This window comes from Fusarium subglutinans (assembly GCF_013396075.1).
Source record: "Fusarium subglutinans strain NRRL 66333 chromosome Unknown NRRL66333_c0000002, whole genome shotgun sequence".
Lineage (NCBI taxonomy): Eukaryota > Fungi > Ascomycota > Sordariomycetes > Hypocreales > Nectriaceae > Fusarium > Fusarium subglutinans.
Window position 1 is genome coordinate 292,002 of NW_023502065.1, and position 22,378 is coordinate 314,379.

General features: G+C 49.0%; 8 protein-coding genes across 8 annotated transcripts; 6 read left to right on the forward strand and 2 right to left on the reverse strand.

The window, feature by feature from the left end:
- Positions 1-389: 389 nt before the first annotated feature.
- Positions 390-2,934, forward strand: FSUBG_425 (catalase-1; the record flags this gene model as incomplete). Its single annotated transcript, XM_036682219.1, has 3 exons — positions 390-608; positions 674-914; positions 1,196-2,934. 3 exons carry the CDS (start codon positions 390-392, stop codon positions 2,932-2,934), a joined length of 2,199 nt encoding a protein of 732 aa, XP_036543948.1.
- A 506-nt stretch (positions 2,935-3,440) lies between these two features.
- Positions 3,441-4,448, reverse strand: FSUBG_426 (fic doc family; the record flags this gene model as incomplete). Its single annotated transcript, XM_036682230.1, has 1 exon — positions 3,441-4,448. One exon carries the CDS (start codon positions 4,446-4,448, stop codon positions 3,441-3,443), a length of 1,008 nt encoding a protein of 335 aa, XP_036543949.1.
- A 1,161-nt stretch (positions 4,449-5,609) lies between these two features.
- Positions 5,610-7,118, forward strand: FSUBG_427 (6-hydroxy-D-nicotine oxidase; the record flags this gene model as incomplete). The annotated part of the gene is made up of 4 exons (XM_036682241.1): positions 5,610-5,654; positions 5,712-5,857; positions 5,902-6,109; positions 6,156-7,118. The coding sequence occupies 4 exons, from the start codon at positions 5,610-5,612 to the stop codon at positions 7,116-7,118; spliced, it is 1,362 nt and encodes a 453-aa protein (XP_036543950.1).
- Positions 7,119-8,079: 961 nt separating this feature from the next.
- On the forward strand, positions 8,080-9,155 carry FSUBG_428 (NADH-cytochrome b5 reductase 1; the record flags this gene model as incomplete). Its single annotated transcript, XM_036682252.1, has 3 exons — positions 8,080-8,254; positions 8,306-8,946; positions 9,006-9,155. 3 exons carry the CDS (start codon positions 8,080-8,082, stop codon positions 9,153-9,155), a joined length of 966 nt encoding a protein of 321 aa, XP_036543951.1.
- A 1,054-nt stretch (positions 9,156-10,209) lies between these two features.
- FSUBG_429 (Benzoilformate decarboxylase) lies at positions 10,210-12,093 on the forward strand (the record flags this gene model as incomplete). Its single annotated transcript, XM_036682263.1, has 3 exons — positions 10,210-10,407; positions 10,455-11,787; positions 11,834-12,093. 3 exons carry the CDS (start codon positions 10,210-10,212, stop codon positions 12,091-12,093), a joined length of 1,791 nt encoding a protein of 596 aa, XP_036543952.1.
- A 2,193-nt stretch (positions 12,094-14,286) lies between these two features.
- Positions 14,287-15,306, forward strand: FSUBG_430 (PHO85 cyclin-7; the record flags this gene model as incomplete). The annotated part of the gene is made up of 1 exon (XM_036682274.1): positions 14,287-15,306. The coding sequence occupies one exon, from the start codon at positions 14,287-14,289 to the stop codon at positions 15,304-15,306; it is 1,020 nt and encodes a 339-aa protein (XP_036543953.1).
- Positions 15,307-16,108: 802 nt separating this feature from the next.
- Positions 16,109-17,712, forward strand: FSUBG_431 (methionyl aminopeptidase; the record flags this gene model as incomplete). The annotated part of the gene is made up of 6 exons (XM_036682285.1): positions 16,109-16,151; positions 16,203-16,948; positions 16,994-17,257; positions 17,304-17,468; positions 17,520-17,606; positions 17,656-17,712. The coding sequence occupies 6 exons, from the start codon at positions 16,109-16,111 to the stop codon at positions 17,710-17,712; spliced, it is 1,362 nt and encodes a 453-aa protein (XP_036543954.1).
- Positions 17,713-19,192: 1,480 nt separating this feature from the next.
- Positions 19,193-20,227, reverse strand: FSUBG_432 (uncharacterized protein; the record flags this gene model as incomplete). The annotated part of the gene is made up of 1 exon (XM_036682296.1): positions 19,193-20,227. The coding sequence occupies one exon, from the start codon at positions 20,225-20,227 to the stop codon at positions 19,193-19,195; it is 1,035 nt and encodes a 344-aa protein (XP_036543955.1).
- Positions 20,228-22,378: the final 2,151 nt, after the last annotated feature.

Below are 22,378 nucleotides of genomic sequence, written 5' to 3' on the forward strand. Positions count from 1 at the left end.
GGGATACAAAAACCGGAGCTTTCTTTCCTGGGTGTAACAGTAAAAGCACCTCCTCCCCAAACATAGATCACGATCGCATCAGAGAGTGCATTGCATTTCTCCTCGTTGGAAATTCTGAGCTTCTCATAGGTCAATCATGTTTGTTCCTGACGATACATGACGACTTTTCTCAACAAGTCGTCCCATCGCAACTGCCAATTTCCCCAGTCCGCGGGGAAAGATGAATCGACAAACGCATGTGTGACGTAAATCCAACGTGTTCTGAAGTCGGGCAGCTTATGGGTACTGTGATCTCGAAATTACAAAAGATCTCGAAACCCGGAATCCTTCGAGGTTATTCTTCAGCGAATTATTCTTTGTTTACTCAAGAATAAAGACCACGATTCGACATGACCGAGCAAGTTACCGGAGCTATCAAACACGCAGTCATGGGACACCGAAGCGATAAGATCGATCAGCTCAAGGCCAACATTGTTGAGCCCAGCGAGGACACTCGAATTACCTCCGATTATGGAGTGAAGCAGAACAACACCGATCACTGGCTGCGTGTGAACAGCGAGGATCAGACGGGAGCCAGTCTCCTCGAGGACGCTTTTGGACGTGAGAAGGTATGCTACTCCATAAACGGATCGTTCAAATCTCATTCGAATTCGGATACTAACGGCATGTTAAGATTCATCGTTTCGACCACGAACGTATTCCCGAGCGTGTTGTCCATGCCCGCGGTGCTGGTGCCCACGGCACATTCAAGCTATTCGAATCCGCAGAAGATGTCACCAAAGCCGGCGTATTTACCGATACATCCAGAGAAACTCCAGTATTTGTTCGATTCTCGACTGTTTTGGGAAGCCGCGGCTCCGCTGATACCGTTCGTGATGTCCGTGGGTTTGCGGTGAAATTCTACACCCAAGAAGGTTTGTGAATCCCCTCCACATCCAATCCTATGAATTTGTGCAGCATATCATCCTCTTTTTTTCTTCTTTTTTTCTTCTTTTTAGTTTTATTCCCTGGGCAGTTCTGGATGTCGTCTCTCAATTGTCCTTTCGTGCCTTCCTCCGTCATTCGAAACTCTTTGTTTGTGGCCTTGCAGGCCTACCGCAACACCGCACCCTAACACCACGACACCACGAAGCTATCATCAGATTAATTCAATGAACGCAAAGCTAACTATTAACATGCAACATGGACGTGGTAGGGAACAACATACCTGTTTTCTTCATTCAGGATGCCATGAAGTTTCCCGACATGGTCCACGCTGGCAAACCCGAGCCGCACAACGAGGTACCTCAAGCGCAATCTGCACACAACAACTTCTGGGATTTCGTGTGGGGACACTCGGAGGCAACTCACATGTACATGTGGGCCATGTCTGACCGCACAATTCCCCGATCCTACCGCATGATGCAAGGTTTCGGCGTCAACACCTACACTCTCATCAACGACAAGGGCGAGCGCCGATTCGTCAAGTTCCATTTCACACCTGAGCTCGGAGTCCACTCCCTTGTTTGGGATGAAGCTCTGAAGCTCGCTGGCCAGGACCCGGACTTCCACCGCAAGGATCTTCAGGAGGCCATCGAAAACGGCGCGTACCCAAAATGGAAGTTCGGCATCCAGGTGTTGGAAGAATCTCAAGAGCATGACTTTGACTTCGATATTCTCGACGCTACTAAGGTCTGGCCGGAAGACCAGATCCCCGTCCGCTACATCGGAGAACTCGAGCTCAACCGAGTTGTTGATGAGTACTTCACCGAGACTGAGCAGGTCGCTTTCTGCACTAGCCATCTCGTACCTGGTGTTGGCCCATCAGATGATCCTCTTCTTCAGGGTAGGAACTTCTCTTACCAGGACACGCAGCTCAGCCGGCTTGGTATCAACTGGGAAGAGCTACCTATCAACAAACCCGTTTGCCCGGTCATGAACTTTAACCGAGATGGTGCCATGCGACACACTATTTCCAAGGGCAAGGTCAATTACTGGCCTAACCGATACGGCCACCAGCCCGCTGCTACCGTCCAGGAGGGTGCCTACGTTGACTACCAGCAAAAGATTGCCGGTATCAAGCAGCGCGCTCTTAGCAAGAAGTTCAAGGATCACTTCTCCCAGGCTCAGCTGTTCTACAACTCTCTTTCCGAGATTGAGAAGGCTCACGTCCAGGCTGCGTTCTCTTTCGAGCTGGATCACTGCGACGAGGCTATTGTGTACGAGCGCTTGACGGAGCGCCTGGGTGTGGTTGATGGCGAGCTCGCAAACACTATCGCCGAAATGGTCGGCGGCAAGAAGCCTATCGAAGCTAAGCCTAACCCAGGAAAGAAGGCCAAGAACCTGAGCCAGCTTGACTTCCTTCCCAAGACTCCAACTATCAAGTCTCGCCGTATTGCCATCATCATCGCTGATGGCTACGACCCTATTGCCTTCAACGCCGTGTACGGCGCAATCAAGGCTCAGAGCGCCCTTCCCTTCGTTATCGGGCCTCGACGCTCCGCCATCTTTTCTGCTAACGAGGATTCATCCTCCTCCAAGGGTATTGTCCCTGACCACCACCTCGAGGGCCAGCGAAGCACCATGTTTGACGCTATTTTTGTGCCTGGCGGTGAGAAGTCTATCCAGACACTTTCCAAGAATGGCCGAGCTCTACATTACATTCGCGAGGCTTTCGGTCACTTGAAGGCCATTGGTGGTACTGGTGAGGCCGTTGACCTGATCAACAAGGCTATCCAGCTTCCTGAGATCTCACTCTCTGAGACAGACGGTAGCGGTGTTGTCGACAGCTATGGCGTCGTTACTCTGAAGAATGCTTCACCTGACAGCCTCAAGGAGATTATCACCGTTGCTTCTGATGCCAAGGGCTTCCTGGAGAAGTTCGTATTCAACATCAGCCAACACCGTAACTGGCAGCGAGAGCTGGATGGATTGAGCACCATGGTGGCATACTAATGATTTATTGAAAGATATCAACTTATGTAACGAGCCAATTTGAACATGCAGGACAATACATTAATCACATGTACTCTTACTTGATGCTCTGACAAACTCGAATCTATGAAGTTGGGATGCTTTGTGATGACCAGTATCACCAGCGAATAAATGTTCCAAAACAGTGATGGTTAAATTCATTTTTGCTATACCCAATCCTTCTGGGTCGATACTGAGTCTACCTGATTATACATGTTGAGCCCCGACAGGTAGCTGGTATGACTTCGAGATGCATGACTAGGGTTCTATTCATCTGCACGATGTGAATCCTAAGTTTAGGCATACCTTAGATAAGTTTATGGTGAATTTATAATGAGTTTATGATAAATCATTCTAAAATTTAAATGAGTTGTGATGGGATGAGTAGTACTGAGACCCGGAGTCTGTGCCTCTTATCTCATACCTCATTTCGTCCCATCTCATGTTATTTAAACTCATCGTAAATCAAGCTCACTCAAAAGGGCAACCTATGCTGCTTTCTTCCCGTTGACCCTCTGTTTCAGCTTCTGTATGCTCTTCACGCTCTTCTTCAACACAAACGTAGCATACTCTCCGTGACCTTCCATATCTCTTGACGCCCTCTTCTTAATGTTGATATATTCATTTATATCATCTTGGGTCTCCCTTATTGAGATGAAAATACCGACGTACCGAAATAGGATGGCGCTGAGAATGATGCGACACATTCTTCCATTCCCATCTTGAAATGGGTGAATCTCAACAAACCGAAGCGAGTATTTGGCGGCGATTGAAAATGGATCCAACCTCTTTTTTCCGTCGATATCGTTTTTTATACTCGCGCACATCTCGGCCATTTTTGCGGGTACGTATTGCGGCATCACGAACATGGTGTTTCCAGCGCCGACAGGGACATCCCGATACTGTCCTGCGTATTTCTCATAGAGTACTTCCGGATGCTCGGCACCCGGATCAATGATCGATACTCCCTTACAAAGAATCTCATGTGTCTTCTTGATGAGATCCTCTGTGAGGTCTTCGCCATGAACCCAGAACCTGTCCATCATATGTTCGAAGGCTCTCACGTGCTGGACGACTTCACGCCGGCCACGAACAACATGGCTTCTTGACTTTTCTCGTAAAGTGGGATCCGCAACATATAGATCTTGGACCTTTTCATTGAAGTCTGAATCATCCTCATTGACTTCGAGTATGGAGTTGGGCTCATGGAGAGTCTTATAGCACAGATACCGTGTGGCATCCCAGCCTAGACCGGCCTTCTCAATGCTATTACTGCCGTAAATGGCGTGAAAAAGAGATTCCATGACCTCTGTATGTATGATCTCTTGTTGTTCCGATGTATGATTCACTCTCAAGGAAGTAAGATAGCGCAACGCCTTTCCGAAGAGGGCTTCGGGATTTTGATCGTCTTCGTAGGTGCGATATACATTATCGAAAAGAAGAGATGGACCGTCTTTAATACCGTCTGGCTTGAGCGTGAGATTGTTGAGTTCCATGGTTGTCCGGAAGGCCGTTGATATATGCGAAAAATAGAGATTTTGATCGTTTCTTTAAGTAACATATTATCAAGCAAGGCTTTAAATGCTAGATCTATTTGTAGTTCCTTTATTAGTCATGGTCTCATGCACAGAGTTTAGAATAGACTTTCTATAAAGAGAGTGTGGCCATACGCACTCAAGAAAGCTTATACTCGTCATATTCTTCAACTTCAATGAGTCGATAGACTTAGACTAAAGGAGCCTAAAGTTTATATGACTTTAGATGAGGCTTGTGATAACAGATCCTAAAGTTAGTATGATTGCAGGGCCGCGAGCAGCTCGTTTCGAATGAAGTTTCCGTCTACCTAGTCACTCGTTGCTGGAAATCATCACGAACGTTCAGTGTCTTCAATTAAATGTGACTATTATATTAAATTTCTAGAATTTGTTCAAACACGATATAGTGCTTCGTACGATGCTGTAACGGCGTTCTACATGTCGATATATGCCCTGTGTTCTGAAACGGTTGGCACTGAATGGGAGATGAGGAGTGACGTGTTTGTATTCTGAGCTTTACTAACAGCTCTTGTTTTCCTTCAGATACACTTTTTAAGAACAAAGTTGACTTAGTGTTTGTCATCATCTTCTCAGCGGTGTGGGAAGAGGTTGTGACCGATACACATGCACAAGTCCCTTGGCTCTGTGGTTCCCCATGAATTCTTCCTCAGATGGTGCTGCAATTCTTGAAAGGTTTTCAATGGCGCCTAGATACTGTACCAGAAAGTAATCTTGCAGAATATGTATAATGGTAGGATATGATGGCGCATGGATGCAGCAAGCCTTTATGCAGAGCACAGACATCGCCAAAGACTGCACACACCATAAGGCCGTGGCTCATCTCGGGTCACGGCGGCCGACATCAGAACTGTTTGCTTCCTATTTGAGTTCTGTACAGCTATTAGGAGACGGGAGGAACGTCAACCTCGGAAGGGGCCTTGGGGGTGTCCAATAGAACATGACTTGCTTCCCGCGTGCGACCTTCTCCAAGGCTCTCATCCTAGAACCGCTTGATATTTCATTACCATCCTTATCGACGTGTATAAACATCCACTTTCTTCTCCCACGAAGAAATCAACAGGCTTCAGAAGCATAGTTCTTTACAGCAATCTTCTATTCAACATGGGCAACGGTCAAAGCATCTCCGTCCGCGACTGTCTCGATGCCGTCTGTGCGAACCGCAGCTCCTGCGTCACGTACCCGAGTGATCCGCTCTTCGCCTAGTGGGTGAAGCCGTTCAACCTCGAGTTCCCAGTGATTCCAGCTGCTGTTATTCGTCCTCAGAATGTCATTGAAGTTTCCGAGACTGTCAAGTGCGCCAAACAGAGTGGTCTCAGAGTGCAGGCAAAGTCTGGAGGCCACTCCTATGGGTAAGCTGACTCTCTGGACGTCTGGAACAACGCTAACTGAGTAGCAACTATGGTCTTGGTGGTGACAACGGCGCCGTGTCTATTGACCTTGTCAACCTCAAGGACTTTGAGATGGACAACGAAACTTGGCTCGCATCGTTTGGAGCAGGCACCAACCTTGGCGAACTAGACAAGAATCTCCATACATTCGGGAGACGAGCCATCGCCCACGGAACTTGTCCAAGTGTTGGCACCGGTGGCCACTTGACAGTAGTAAGTCTCCACTGAGCCCATGTCTGCTTGCTTCTAACAACGCAAGGGCGGCCTTGGGCCTATATCTCGAATGTGGGGAAGTGCTCTCGATCATATCGTCGAAATGGAGGTCGTGACAGCAGACGGCACGATCTATCTCGCAAGTCAAAACAAAACACCCGATCTTTTCTGGGCGATGCGTGGTGCAGGAGCAAGCTTCGGTATCGTGACCAGATTCGTGGTCAAGACTCGCCCAGAGCCCGGCAATATTGTCCAATACAGCTACAGCCTTACTCTTAACTCACAAACCGAAACGGCCAACTTATACAAGGAATGGCAGGCATTGGTTGGAGATCCAACTATGGACCGACGCTTCGCAAGTCTCTTCATCGTTCAACCCCTAGGAGCCCTCATCACGGGAACTTTCTTCGGTTCAGAGGCTGAATATCAGGCATCGGGGATCCCTGATCGCCTTCCTGGTGCCAGCAAGGGTGCAGTGTGGCTTACAAACTGGATGGGTCATTTGCTTCATGAGGCTGAAGCCGCTGGTTGCACCTTAGCCAGCCTTCCGACTGCGTTCTACTCAAAGTCACTGTCGCTCAATGAACGAGACCTTCTAAATGACACGGCAATCACGGACTTGTTCCAATACCTTGAGGATGCTCGCAGCAAATCGACACCATTCACAGTCATCTTCAATACCGAAGGCGGCGCCATGATGGATACACCCGTCAATGCAACGGCATATCCACACCGGGAAACTGTCATCATGTATCAATCCTACGGCATCGGAGTGGGCAAAGTATCGGCAGCGACTCGAAAGCTCTTGGACGGGATTCACGAGCGGATCCAGCGGTGGGCTCCGGGCGCACGCTCCACTTATGCCGGATACGTCGATGCATGGCTTGACCGAAAGGCGGCGCAAGAGCTGTACTGGGCGGGCAACCTTCCACAGCTTCGGGAGATAAAGAAGAGGTGGGATCCGGACCAGGTGTTCAGAAATCCGCAGAGCGTTGAGCCGGCTGACTAGAACGGAGTTATTGAGATTCAGAAACTGTCACTCTGTCACGAGGGCTTGTCCAACGAATGAGGAATGAAATTGTGAGGTACCGGCTCCGAGCCTCCGATGGATGCCTTAGAGGGGCCGATAGAGGCCGGGGATCGGTGTTACAAGATTGGTTTACTGTATGACAGACAGTCAGGTAGAATAGGTGTATTAGTTGCTTCACCGATATTTCCACTTCTTATAGTCGCTGTTGATACAGCGATTTGTTTATCAATACATCCACCCTCGGTACCTTAAGGACTCGGCTTAACATATGCTGTCACATGGGGATGGCTGCAATGATTGAGAGGACTTGAGCGGCGATTGGAACGCCCTGCAGCAGGGAGAGGGCATAGCTGAGAGACTTCATGGCGATGTAGATTGATGCAACATTATGAATTTCTTGTGAAGGTGTAGAATATATGCATGTACGAAGCGTGCAGCGATGTTTGTGGTAATCTTGCATCGTTCGGCGGGTGGAAAGTCAGACATCACTGGAGATGCCTTCAGAATAGTAGTAAAAATCTCGGGCCGCGGCCCGAGAATGTGCATGAGATAGATCTACACTCTGAAGCCACTCATTTACGACCATTGCGTGATCCTACAGATAAGATGATTACCAAGTATGTAAGCTCTATTCTTACCATTTCGTTGGCTCTGGTCCCTGGTCGATTGATCTGAGAGCCTCGGCAGTGGACGTCCTGACTTCGACAACGGCTCCAGGAAGAGTCCGCCTATGATGATCGGGTGGCAGCGCTCGGGCCCCTTCGAGTAGACGTGGGGTCCTTGAGGAGAAGTCATGATGGATTAGCTTACTCACTCTCGCATATTATTGCTCTCTTGCGCCTCGGAGAACATCTAGCTGAACTCTTCCTGGCAACAAGTGAAGACCCGACAGCCTGTGAACACCTTGCCCAAGCATCGAACGATTGTCAGCGAAGCAACAATGTCGAGAGACCACACAGTTAAGCCCGCAGGCCTACTGGCACCGCAATACGTGACTGGTGTATACATACCATGTGTGGCCCTCATCCTAGGCACACTCGTCTTCAAGTCTCAATTGCTACCTCTAGCATTCGCAGTCTGCGCAGCTCTTGGGGGATATCAACACTTCAACAATCGTAAGACCCTGTGACATGACGACTTCTCAACGGATACTGACCTTGTTTCAGAAATAAACAAGGTCCTTGACCCGGTCAACTTCCAAGAATTTCCTCTTATCAAAAAGACCGTCCTCTCTCACAATACTGCCATCTACCGCTTCGACCTGCCCACTCCAAACTCTATCCTCGGGTTGCCGATCGGCCAGCACATCTCCATTGCCGCAAACCTCGATGTGAAGGACCCAAAGACCGGTGAGGTCAAGAACAAGGAGGTTGTTCGCTCATACACGCCAATTTCCTCCGATTTCGATCCCGGCTACTTTGACCTTCTTGTCAAGACCTATCCGAATGGCAACATCAGCAGACATCTCGCTACGCTGAAGATTGGTGATACGATAAAGGTCAGGGGTCCAAAGGGCACCATGGTCTACATGCCTAACATGGTCAGAGGGTTCGGCATGATTGCTGGTGGTACTGGTATTACTCCAATGCTGCAGATTATCAAGGCTATTGTGCGCGGGAGAAAGAGTGGCGATGAGACGGAGGTAGACCTGATCTTTGCTAACGTCAACCCAGAGGACATTCTGTTGAAAGAAGAGATAGATAATCTTGCAAGAGAGGATGCTAAATTGAGGGTGTACTATGTGCTCAACAATGCTCCGGATACATGGGATGGTGGCGTCGGATTTGTTACGCCCGATATGATCAAGGTAAGAATACTCATTCAATCATTGGAAGGCGACCCTCAGAATGACAATGTTTTCACTAGGAACGTTTCCCAGCCCCTGCTTCTGATATCAAAATTCTCCTATGCGGCCCGCCACCAATGGTCAGCGCAATGAAGAAGGCGACCGAATCGCTGGGCTATCAGAAGGCGAGGCCAGTGAGCAAGCTGGAGGACCAAGTCTTCAGCTTCTAACTTGGTCGGGAAGAGGAAGAGGAAGGGAACCTTTAGCTCGTGAGCGCTAAAAACTGAGAGATACCCGGGATAGGTATTAATTGCTTCACCGATACTTCCACTTCTTGTAGTCGAGAGCTGCTTGATCACGTTGGAGTTCTTGTTAATGAGACTGACCCGCTTCGGCTTCTAGTGCATCATTTCCCCGCGTATCTAGATCTTCTGGCGTAAACTAGTGGGGGGCTTGTTCAAAATCCGGGGTAACACACACCACATTCAGTACAATTACATCAAGTTCCCGGCTCCCTATCAAGCTCGTGAATGGTTTGGTCCTCTACAAAATATAGCTCTGAAGACCAATCCTTATCTACGATACTTATCATATCAAAAGCCCCCCCATATCAACATGTCATTCCCTCACTGATAAAACCCCTTGTCAAAAACGCCCTATATCCACAGTTGACCCTCTAGCTTCCCCCCTCCCCAACCCCGCATCAGCCTGTCACCATCCGTACTCGTACTGCCCGCGCGTGAGCGCAACATATACGGCCAGACACGGCATTTATGTAGACCCGCTTGGACACAACAAAGGGCGTTGCAATAGTTTGACAACAAAACCCGGCCTGTTTCTGTTTTGCGTTTGTTGCAATTACAATATTCTTACAGCAACCATCTTGTAGACACCCTCATAGCTGATTGGTGTTGATCATTGACTAGGATACTCATGTAAGTATTCGAGGTAGTGAGTGAAGTTCGGCATTTGCTTATGCTTTGGGGTAACACTTACACCGCCATCATACATCATTGAGCCTCATCACCACTTTATGTAAACGCATCAAGATACTAACCCGAGCATAGAACACAATTCATGATGACACTCCTTCAAAGATCCAGATTAGCCGCTCAAGGCCTCTCAAAATGTCGCCCAGCACAGCTTCAATCTTCAGTGAGGAGATACAACACCGCAGCAATCTCATCACTCTCTCAACGAGACGGAAGAAGCCCCTCTCTGTCTCTATCTGCGAGCCACTCAAAAGCGTCAACAGCTCTTCATACGCCTTCACCCACAGCAATCATGAACCGTTCTTACTCAACAGCAAGTGATGATATGTATACCGCATCCTTTGCCTTCTTTGAGGCTATCTGGGATGCTGGCATCACCCATTGTTTTGTGAACTTGGGTACCGATCATCCGAGTATTATTGAGGCTATGGTCAAGGGGCAGAGGGAGAAGAAGGGCAAATTCCCCAAGATCATCACATGTCCCAATGAGGTATACCTAATTCCATGAGCATTTCTAGGCAAAACTGACATGATTAGATGGTGGCCATGTCAATGGCTGATGGTTACGCCCGTTTAACAGGCAAACCCCAGTGTGTAATCGTCCACGTTGACGTTGGAACTCAAGGCCTCGGAGCAGCCGTCCACAACGCTTCTACAGGCCGTGCCCCCGTGTTAGTATTCGCCGGTCTATCGCCATTCACGCAAGAAGGCGAACACCGTGGAAGTCGCACAGAGTATATCCACTGGATACAGGATGTACCAGACCAAAAACAGATCATCTCTCAGTACTGCCGATACACAGGCGAGATCAAGACAGGGGCTAACGTGAAGCAAATGGTGAACCGCGCTCTGCAATTCGCTACATCCGATCCCCAAGGTCCCGTGTATCTGTGCAGTGCGCGTGAGATTCTCGAGGCTGATCTTAAGCCTTATTCGCTCAAACAAGAACATTGGGAGCCGGTTGAGCTTGGTGGTCTTCCTACAAGTGCTGTTGATAAGATCGCTGAGGCTTTGGCTGGTGCAAAGGCTCCTTTGTTGGTGACAGGGTACAGCGGACGAAACCACAAAGTTCCCGCCGCGCTTGTTGAGTTGGCGGATAAGGTCAAGGGTCTGCGAGTCTTGGATACCGGTGGTTGCGACATGTGCTTCCCCGCTGACCATCCCGCTTGGATTGGACTGAAGTTTGGCGTTGACGATGCTGTTGAGTCTGCTGATACCATCGTCGTTCTAGACTGTGACGTACCCTGGGTTCAAACCCGCTGCAAGCCTCGCGAGGATGCAAAGATCTTCCACATCGATGTTGATCCCCTGAAGCAGCAAATGCCAACTCACTACATCCAAGCCGATGCGCGCTACAAGGCCGATGGTCTCACTTCAATCCAGCAAATTACTGAAGCTCTTAACAAGAAGGAATTTGCCAGCAAACTTGAGGTCAACGCCGCCGAGACAGAGAAGCAGCGCGCTCAAGTCCACGAGAACAAGCTCGCTAGCATCGCCAAGGCCGCTGAGCCTCTCGCAGACGATACATTCGGAACCGGCCATCTTAGCAAGAAGCTCCGTGACCTTTGTCCCGAAGACACAATCTGGGCCATTGAAGCTGTCACCAACACTGGCTTCGTACACGACAACATCCAGCCCACGATTCCCGGATCTTGGATCAACTGTGGTGGCGGTGGTCTAGGTTGGTCTGGTGGCGGCGCCTTGGGTATCAAGCTTGCAACAGATGCTGAAAATGGCGGTACGAACAAGGGCAAGTTCGTTGTGCAGATTGTAGGAGATGGAACATATCTCTTCACAGTACCTGGTAGTGTGTACTGGATCTCAAGACGATACAAGATTCCCGTCTTGACCATCGTGCTCAACAACAAGGGTAAGTCATCTCACCAATCAGACCATAACATACTAACTTGTAACAGGATGGAACGCTCCTCGTAGATCTCTACTATTGGTTCACCCCGACGGTCTCGGCTCAAAGGCCACAAACGAAGAGATCAACATTTCCTTCGATCCTGTACCAGACTACGCTGGTATCGCCAAGGCTGCTGCAGGTGGGGATATTCACGCTGCTAGAGTTGACAAGGCTTCAGACCTGGAGAGTGTGTTGACGGAGGCGATTGCTAAGGTGCAGGCGGGTCAAACGGCAGTGGTTGACTGCAAGGTTGCGCCGGACTGCTAAGATTTATGAACGATGAGATGATAATGTGGATTTTTGGGCTGGGCTTGGATCTAGGTGTGGGAATGCCGGGATTTGCTTAGATTGGTAGCATTGATAGGTGCATTAAGAGCAATGTTTTGATCACAAGGCTCGTGAAGGGTTCTTCTCTTGTGAATACGGGTGTTCCTTGGGTTCATTCAAGCAGCTTTGCCTCTTAGGGAGTCTGTTGACTGGAGCAACAAGACCCAGAATTGCAAGCTGGCATGCAGCAGTATTCAATGTAAGGATGTAGCCAAATTTCATCATTACTAAACGATTTAACATCGAGGCGGGACGAAGTTGCAGAAAGGCAAAATGAATATCGTGCTGATTATGGAAAGGATATACCTCCAATATCATCTGTTCTTCGTGTCTCTAGAATTGCGAGTCTATTGTTGAGCAACATCCCATTGCAGCACTTCAGAATGGCCATTCCTAATATGTACGTGACGAACAATTCAGCATATAGATTTTGTATGTGTGGAAGTGTGCGTCTTTCAAGCATATCAGAGCCTGATCATGTGAACATGTTTCGATTGGATATAAAGCATATGTTGAAAGTCTTCTTATGTCCTTGCTAATACCTATTTTTAATACTGTTTCTCTTTGTATAAGTCTAATCTTTACAACGGGACGTGCCGAGGTTGTTTCCGCGACTACTTGGCCAGGACAAGTAAGTGATTCGTCGTATCGCCACCAGAACCCGCTATTCGTTATTGATTGTGTGATCTAAAAGAGAAAAGAGAAATCGTGGCAAGGGCGCGTAACTGATGGAGTTTCTGAAATTTCTCATGCAGAACTGGTCAGCAGGCTTAAACCCCAAATCCGGGGTGGCCGTGTCTAGACGCCGGGAAAAATATCAGACGACGCCTAAATGGTTGCCTTGGCAGGGAAGATCATCATCTCTTGCGGCTCTTCTCCTCTGCTGGTCATGCAGTAGTTTAACCCATAGGCCGTTTGGTCTAGATCCTCAGCGGGTGGATTGTATATCCGTATCCGTAAACATACCCCGTATTTACTGCAATGTTGCCAGGATAACACGATAAATACGCTGCTTTCATATCCGGAGCCTACCGTGGAATAACACCATTCATCCATCTCGGAGGCTAAATCTGAGGGAGTGAATGTCCTGGCCTGGACTTAATTTGACAAGATTGGTACCGTTGCATTCCACTTTCAAGGCTAGAAGGTGATTAGTTCTTTGATGTTGAGAGAAAGAAGACGCGAAAAATATGGGAATTGATCACGATAGGCATTTGCTGATCTACTGAGTCAAATCAAATCAAATCAAATCAAATCTCATCTTATTTCTCCCCCGCACCACGTGCTCGTGACACGAAAAAAGAAGCTCGGGAGGAAGGTGGGGCTAGTTGCTGCTGGTGCAGGTGCTGGCGGGTGCAGGCGCAAGCGGGTGCAAGTGCGGGCAGGTCCCCTTCTTGGGGTGGGCAGCCGCCGACAGATACATACATACAATATTGCCTAGGCACAGGCAACAAAAGCAAACAAATCACTTCATTTACATTCTCTTTTTAATCTCGCAACCTCTCTCTTTGATCCTTGATCTGATTTCCTTTAGAGTTCTTTATCGCAGGCTCTTCCTGGCGAGTTCGAGTCTCACGACCGCGACTCATCTCGGACAATTCATCTCATTTCATTTCTTCTTCATCCTAAAACAACGCCACGCTAAATTAGTCGGTCCGGCTCTTGTATCATCAGGCTTCGCTCGCTCGCTTCCTCTCGACCGTTACGATCTCATACTGAAGTCGATAAACTATAAAGGCTCGACTCGACGCCCTCACGGGACCCTCTGCGACTACTGCACTTACTCCTCCAGGGTCCCACGTCGAGATCTTAGGCCCCGCCACTCCACTTCGGTATTCTCGTCCCACTACAAGTCGCAACTTTGCGCTGGTATTGGATTGGATTGGATTTGGCATTTATTTACCTACGCCCGACTCGACCCAAAGCAACAACAAAAACAGGCCTAGCCCGTGATACGAAAACTTGCTCCAAACAAATTGTTCTTCACTCTCCTCCACTACGTCTCGATTAACGAGAGATCATGAAAGGCGTCGAGCCCGATCTTGCCCAGCGCCTTAAGAGATTGAGACGCGTCAATAGCTCTGTGTCTTGACCACCGACCAAGCTTTTACACCCAATTTGCTTTTTCCAGCCATGTCTTATCAAACGGCTGTTACTACCGAGGCTCAGGCCGGCACAATTCCACTGCGACATCCCGATACCACGACTGATCGACCGCCGCCTCCTCCCCCGGTGCCCTCTTCCGATCCTCATTTGATCGCCGACGACCCCTCCGCACCGAAAGCCTCTGCCGATCATGGCCTCTTCGAGATGTCGCCAGCAGAAGCACTCGCTCTGCTGAGCGCTGGCGTCGAGCTTCTGGTCAGGATAACGGGCGATGTACCTCCGACACCACCGCCAAAATCTCCTACTGTGCCGCACATGAGTGGCATGCAAGCCGAGAAGGAGAATATTGTGCGGTCATACTCTGATAAGAATCTGGCGAAATTAAGGAAACAGGCTGAGCTTGAGGCTAAGAGATTGGCTGCCAAAGATAAGCCTGAACCTGTGCATGTGAATCAACCAGAATCGGGGGATATTGATGGCGTGCGACTGAAGCCTCACCCAGGTCTCATGTCGCCGCCACCTCAATCAGAGCCTTATGTTGTCGTCGGAGCCGATTCTCAGCCTGTCAATTTGCAACACAGCGCTATAACACGCAAGTTCTACAGCAAGAATGAGCCTCCGATCACTATCAACCAATATCTTCAGCGACTACACCAATTCTGTCCCATGAGTACCGCAGTATACCTCGCGACATCACTGTATATACACCGATTAGCCGTTGAGGAGCGAGCTATCCCTGTCACCCGGCGCAACGCCCATCGTCTAGTCCTGGCTGGTCTTAGAGTTGCCATGAAAGCTCTTGAAGATCTATCTTATCCCCATGCCAAGATGGCCAAGGTGGGTGGCGTCAGTGAAGCAGAACTGGCTAGGTTGGAGATAAGCTTCTGTTTCCTGGTTGGATTCGAGCTAGTTGTTGGTGAGAGCCGACTACGAAAACACTACGAGCGATTGAGAGATCGCACATCGCATCACGGCTTCGATAATGCGGATGTTCCTATATTAAACCTCAAGCCTCGGCCACGCGGCGGAGTTCAGCCAGCAGCATAGACAACTGGCTCACCTACTTACCCTACTCACCTATATTTTACGCATTATGGTTTGGGACATTCGAAAGCATGGAATCTGCATGTCATTTTGGTTTTATTTTTGGGGCGCCGTACTTTATGCTGTTTGGCACGAGCATTGTACATGGCTTTTTACCTTGCACATAGTCTAGGCGTGGCATTATGGGATGAGAGGCATATATGTTGGAGCGCATCATGAATTTATATCTAGACTTGTCAGCATATTTCCGCCCGTCGCTTTCATCATTCCCACGTGTTCTTGCGATGTGGCTGCGACGATCTATGAAGCCAAGGGAACTACTCTGTACTCCGTACTTGACTCGTAATCAGGGTCTTGGTTCTTTACGAGAGCCCCATCAAGACCCGCTGCGTGATGGACCCATCATGGGATTTCGATTTGGAATGTTCTAAGAATCCACATAGCTCCGTAAAGCCGTCGCGTAAATGGGACGTAGTATTCGAGCGAGTCAGTACTCACTGGACAATACGGATGGGTCCACTGGGGATCAAATGCGGTTTACTTCCTAAGTCTGTACAGCTTCACGATGGAGTTACTCAATAGCACACCGAGACAGTGTCTGAAGGATTCACGGCTGTCAGGCGTCCTATCATTGTGAAGCTAGTGATCCTGATGGTCCATGTGCTGCATTTCCATATTCGTTTCTGCCGCAGATAACCGCTTACCCCCCATGTTATAGCACCCTATCCTGATCCATCATCGTCATCTCACCTCACTTCAGTCACTCATCAACAATTCTGGGATTTGAAGCAGCGTTCATGTCGAAATGGGCGCCAAGACATCTGAAGACGATCATTCTGGAGGAAATGGTACATCTCATAGCCTTTGATACACATAGAAACTTCACTTACACGTTTCAGGCCAAGGACCACTCTCATCCAAGCCATCCTCTGCAGGCGGAGAGCCACGCGGTGCTCATCTCGCCCGCGATGGCGATGGTAGTCTGGAAGGCGAAGGGGTCGACGACGACGACGATGATGACAACAACGCTCCCGCCGGACCGCTGACTGACGGTGCTGGTAAGAAGAAGAAAAAGAGAAAGCCAAAGAAGAAGAAGAAGGCTCCTACACAGCAATCTTCACCTCCCAGAGTCCCACTGAGTGATCTCTTCAAAGAGTTTCCCACCGGTGAAATTCAGGATTACAATAATGCTCGTACTACAGCTAAAGAATTTCGCTTCATGGGTCGTCGACAGCTCGAAGACCCAGAGTTTCTGAACGATTACCGAAAAGCTGCTGAAGTTCATCGGCAGGTCCGACAGTGGACCCAGGAGAATGTTAAGCCGGGTGATAAACTCATCGATGTCGCTAATGGAATTGAGGATGGCGTGCGTGCGCTTCTGGGGAACCAGGGTATTGAACCTGGTGATAACCTCAAGGCTGGAATGGGGTTCCCGACGGGTCTTAGTCTGAACCATGAAACTGCGCATTATACGCCTAATCCTGGCCAGAAGGATGTGGTCCTCGAGTATGAGGATGTCATGAAGGTTGATTTCGGCGTGCAGATCAATGGTTGGATCGTCGACAGTGCATTCACCATGTCGTTCGATCCTACATATGATAATCTTCTGAATGCCGTCAAAGACGCAACCAACAGCGGCATAAAGGTAAGCATTTCTCTCTCTCACGTACTACGTGTCTGACAGCTGCAGGCTTCTGGTATCGACGTTCGCATCTGCGACGTCAGCGCCGCAATTCAAGAGGCAATGGAGAGTTATGAGGTTGAAATCAACGGAAAGACATACCCCGTCAAGCCCGTCCGCAACATCTCAGCGCACAACATCAAGCACTACCAGATCCACGGCGGAAAGTCGATCCCGTTTATCAAGAACAATGATCAGACGAAGATGGAGGAAGGCGAAGTGTTTGCCATTGAGACGTTTGGTACAACCGGCACTGGGCGGCTTTACGACGATGTAAGTATGTATGTTATGTGAGTTGGGTTGTTGCTGATGAGCTTAGGTGGGCATTTATGGCTATGGTTTGCATCATGATGCGCCGAGACATGTCAATTTACCCTTCGCGTCGGCGAATCGGCTTTATAAAGTCATTCGCGAGCAGTTTGGCACTATTGTCTTTTGTCGTCGCTATCTTGAGCGTTTGGGCCAAGAGCGATATCTCGCTGGTGTAAGTGCTATAAGCGTATGCGATAGGGAAGATTACTGACGGGCTGTAAAGCTGAACTCTTTGGTCTCGAATGGTATTCTTGAAGCGTATGAACCGCTTGCTGATATCAAGGGGTCTTACTCGGCGCAGTTCGAGCATGTAAGTTGGCGTGTGAGTGAAGATATGAGGTGGATGCTAATGGCTGTAGACTATTCTGCTTCGCGAGTCGCACAAAGAGGTTATCAGTCGTGGAAGTGACTACTAAATTGAGAATGATTCACTATTTTGTGAAGTTGGGTATGGGAAGGGTTCAACATGATATCGGAATGGTTTCAACACCTTTTGCTCCCGCTGAGCAGTAGTCCCGACACTACTGCACACAGCTACGGTCTGGCTTCAACATGCCTGCCAGGATTTACATTCGTATGATGGTCTAGACTGTCACTATCTTACCAAATCTATTTGTATTTACATACATTTTCACGTTGGTACATGACTTGTTCAGTCTTGGCATCGTCGGTGATTTCCCAAAACGTACTCTATCAAACATGCTATCATCTCGCCATAGATCAACAGTGAGTCACTGGAGAAAGCATCTCAGACCTACCTACATGCATACATACAGGTACATCAGACCCCGCCAGATGCCCGCACCAGAAGCGAACTACCAATGGGTGCCTTGAGAAACAGGGTGTCATGAGGCCCTATCGGCTAATGTCTCGATCGGCACATCATGAGCGGGGTTCGACCAAAGCTACATACATTTCTCTAGTGTAGGACATTTTTAGGCAGACAAGGCAATCGGTCAATGGAGAGATTCCAATTGAAATGCCACTGATGGCGGCGAAAACAACCCCTCCAAGCCCTTGCAATATGCCTCCTTATACTCAACACAGCAATTCATGCTATGCCTCAGGGCATCAACCCAAGATCCAAAATACGCCCCCAACTTGCATGCACCTAAACCTCATGTTCACGAAATAACTTGATCCCGCGGCCTCAAGATGAAGCTTCACCAAAGTCCCAAAACGACCCCATCTTTCGATTCTTGGTGTTTTTTTGTCGGTGTGTATCTCCACTCCTCCAGCTCCAGGGGCAAAAAAGAACTTTGGTTGGAACTATCCTTGTTCTGATTCACGATGTATGCATGCGCGATCCTTCGGTGTTTTGAGGTTCCCTTATTTTTTACACTTTGATGCCGAGGAGTGCAATATCGTGATGTGGTTTGGAAGTCGCTTGATTTTTACAATTTCGGTGAGGGAGATCGTCATGTCTTGGTGTGCAGCCCATTCACTTACACTGAGTTCGCACACCCTCAGTCCTAGGGTCATGAGACAGACAGGTTTTTCTTATTCTTGCACATTTTGATGTCGAATGTCTTGTACCTGCTTTAGTGTCTCACCTCCTTCCAAGCCATTGAGCCTCTGTCTCTCTATCCTCATCTTCTCAGTGGAAACATTCACAGTAATGCAAGTAGGAACCAAAGTATTCAAAAAACAAAACCCATTCTGAGTTCTTTTTTTTTCTTGCTGTTTTGTGTCTTGTATCTAACTAAGTGTTCTGTAATCCTTAAAATCGGCTCATTGCCTCGCTCGTTGGTATCCCAATCCCAATATCAAACTCCCTTAAACGTATACAGATAGTTCCCAATCCCAAGTCTAATCGCTAAATATCATTTCCTTCAAAATAAACTCCATGTAAAACAGATCAAAGTGATACAAGACCAAATTCTTCAACTACACCGTTTACTCATATCGGTACACTCCTGGCTCGTACATCTCGGAAGGCCGTCTGCTGCCAGCGCCGATTGTGAGGCGTCGCTTGGGCTGCATGCGCTCACGGAGACGTTCGCGCTGAGCCTCCTCCTCCTTCTTCTCCTCGCGACGAGCAAGGCGACGAGCCTTATCCTCACGACGCTCCTCCTCAAAGCTCAGGCGACGAAGCTCGTCAGCGAGAACTGCTTGGCTGTCGACGACTTCAACGGAGGGGCGCTTGTATGTAGCAGAGCGCTTGGGAGGGGCAGGAGCAGGGGCGACAGGGCGAGAGGCGATCTTTGCGTTGGCCTCTGCGATACGAGTGCGGAGACGAAGCTCAGCTTCCTCTCGGCGCTTCTCCTCACGACGTCGTTGGCGGCGCTCTTCCTCCTGTTCGGAGTGTCTGGAGCCGCTTGATGAGTGGCGGTGGTGCTTGGAGCGGTGGTGGTTGTCGACGACTTCGATCTGGACACGGCGCTGGTCAGGCTGAAGAGTTCGCTCATCAACGATGACGGGGCGGCGCTTGGTAGGGTCCCTTGAAGAGTCGACGATGTATGTGTTTGAGATGGGTGATGCAGGGGCAGTGTGAGGGGCATTCCATTGCTGGGGAGGAGTGCGTGGTGTAGGGGGGCTGTCGACCAAGACGATTCTCTCCTGGTGACGAGAGCTTGGTCGACGCTCACGACGGTTCAGATCAAGAACCTTCTGACCGTTGATGTAGACTCCAGATGATCGCTTCTTCTTGCTGCCGTTGCTGGTGTATGAGCGGTCTGATTCATCTCCTGAGCGGTATGAGCCCGACGGTGTAGAGGGAGCAGGGCTATACTGAGGCGTAGGAGGGAGTTGAGTAGCATAAGGGTAAGAAGAAGCATCGTAGGGAGCGGGAACGTATTGGACTGGGTGCTCGAACAGAAAGTTGCTGGCGCAGACTTGTCCATGGCGAGAGTTTGCGCAGAGCGTAGGTTGAGACCACTGCTCGCGGCGTCCATCAGGGTGGACGTATGTGTAGATGTTTGTAGTGCACATTGTGTCGGTGCTGAGAGGTTCTAAGCGGCTGTTGCGCTGTGGGGGATCCTCTTGGATGATGACCGGAGGCAGACGATATGTTCTTGATATGGTCTGCTCAGGTGGTGAAGAAGTGCTGCTTCGACGACGACGACGGTTGTGGACGATGTTCGCAATGATAAGAGGTGATGATTGAGAAGACAGTTTGAAAGGAGAGAGAGGTGAGAGGGAAGATCAAGCTCTTATAGTGAGTAGTGTTTGTGTAAGATGAATTGAGTGTTCTGTTTGGTTGTTAAGAGGGTGGCAGATGGAGGTGGGTTATATAGAAATGAGGAAGGGTAGTTTGAAAGCTGTGTAAGCTAGTTGCAAGTACCGAGTGACTTTTGGAGGAATTGGATGCCTGGGGACTAGAACTAGACTGTACGTCTTGTAAAGTAAGTGTAAAATATGGGGTGTTGGTGCCTGGGGGTTGATTTGTGAGAGTGTGTGCAGTAGTGTGGTGTTGGTTGTGGTGTAAGTGAGTGGTTCGCAAAGCGGTTCGACGATATATACAAAAGAGACTTGTAAAGGGGTGGTGTTCCCTCCCAGAGGCTTGGTTACTCCCTGTGTCTCTGTAAAGGTAAAAGGCAGCCTTGAAGGTGGAGAAGGCCGTTTCTGCCTAGGTAGGTACCGTCTGCGGCCACTAAAAGTGATCCCTGTCTACCTAGTCTAGTCCTGGCCCCCAAGCAGAGAGGAAAATGCCCATGCCGATGACTCCCCCCTGGGTCATCTCAGCCACGGCCACCCATGACAGTTTCTGTTGGTTCGAACCGCCAGTCACGAATTATCTCGTTGATTTAATCAGTTGCAAGGTTAGTGGGATCGAGAAAACGGGTATCGAAGCGGGAGATCAGGACACGGACGACAAGTGACAATCCCGTAATTAGAGAAGAAATCAACTCATGGGCAGATGAATTGGGGTTTTACAATTAGAAGACAACGTAATCTAGGACTTCAATGGCCAACAACACGCGGCCACGGTTGAAACATGACCCTAAAATTATCACCAACAGACATCAATCATGAGAACTTCTAACTCGACCAACAAGTGTAATTACTATCCCGAGTCTATTTCGTCTCCTTTGTCGCATCGCGAGTTTGTCCGTCGGACTCGAAAATGTCCTTCGGTGAAAGACTAGGTACAATGCCCATTATCTCGCATCATGGGATCCCCCCGGCGATTGAGTCATCAAGGACAGACCAACCAAAAAACCCTGTCAAGGACTAAAGTCCATTTCTTCGCTATGCAAGTGCTGCAATGTTCTGCATTCGGTGACCTCGTCCTCATTCGCTCTGAGTCACCCCCTGTTTCCACTTCCACTTACACTTGGCTATCGCGGGCAGTGCTAGGGGACGCCTATCGAGGCTTGGATCCGCCTAAAAATCGACGCCGGTTCTCACAGCCTCAGCCCTAAGCTAACCAGGATCAAGCATCCCATCAGCATTCTTCAAGATTGACTGCAACGGTTTTTGTTCATCAGCCTCGCATCGATATTATCATTGTCAGACAACAGGTTTGATCAACGTCAAGGATTCATTGGATGCCTCTTCCTTTTGACATGCAGCGGGAACTAATATCGTACAGATGAACCAACCTCTATGCCTGTCATATCGGGACGCACAGGACTTGCACAATGATGCAGAACATGATCAATAGCCGTTGGAAGATGCCAGAAGAGCACTTTCAGAGTATGTAGGACCAAAGGCGCGCGTACGTCATCTCATGTAGACTTGTCAAATGCGCATTGCAGCGTTACACGACCTGGTGCGAATAGCTTCAGGCCCAAAATGACGTTTCCCTTTGACTCTACGGAGTAAACGACAAGTTAATTAACCAAAGTCCCAAGCCAAGGACCTAGAGCAGAAACCCACAGTTCAATTTGTGTGAGTTCCCCAAGCTCGCGGCACAGTTAGACAGACAAGCATTAGCAAGAATCCCATTATTCTATTGGCTCGTGACAGCCAAAATACCACATACGGATTTCATACTCTTCCGGCACCGAGAGAGTGCTGCCTCGTCCGATAAGAACTAACTTAATGCACGAAACGAAACGGCCCCCAAAAACTAGGACGATTTGCGTTTTTGGCTGCCTCACCGAAAAGATCTTCTGATTTCTCAAAAGAGTTTGTTTC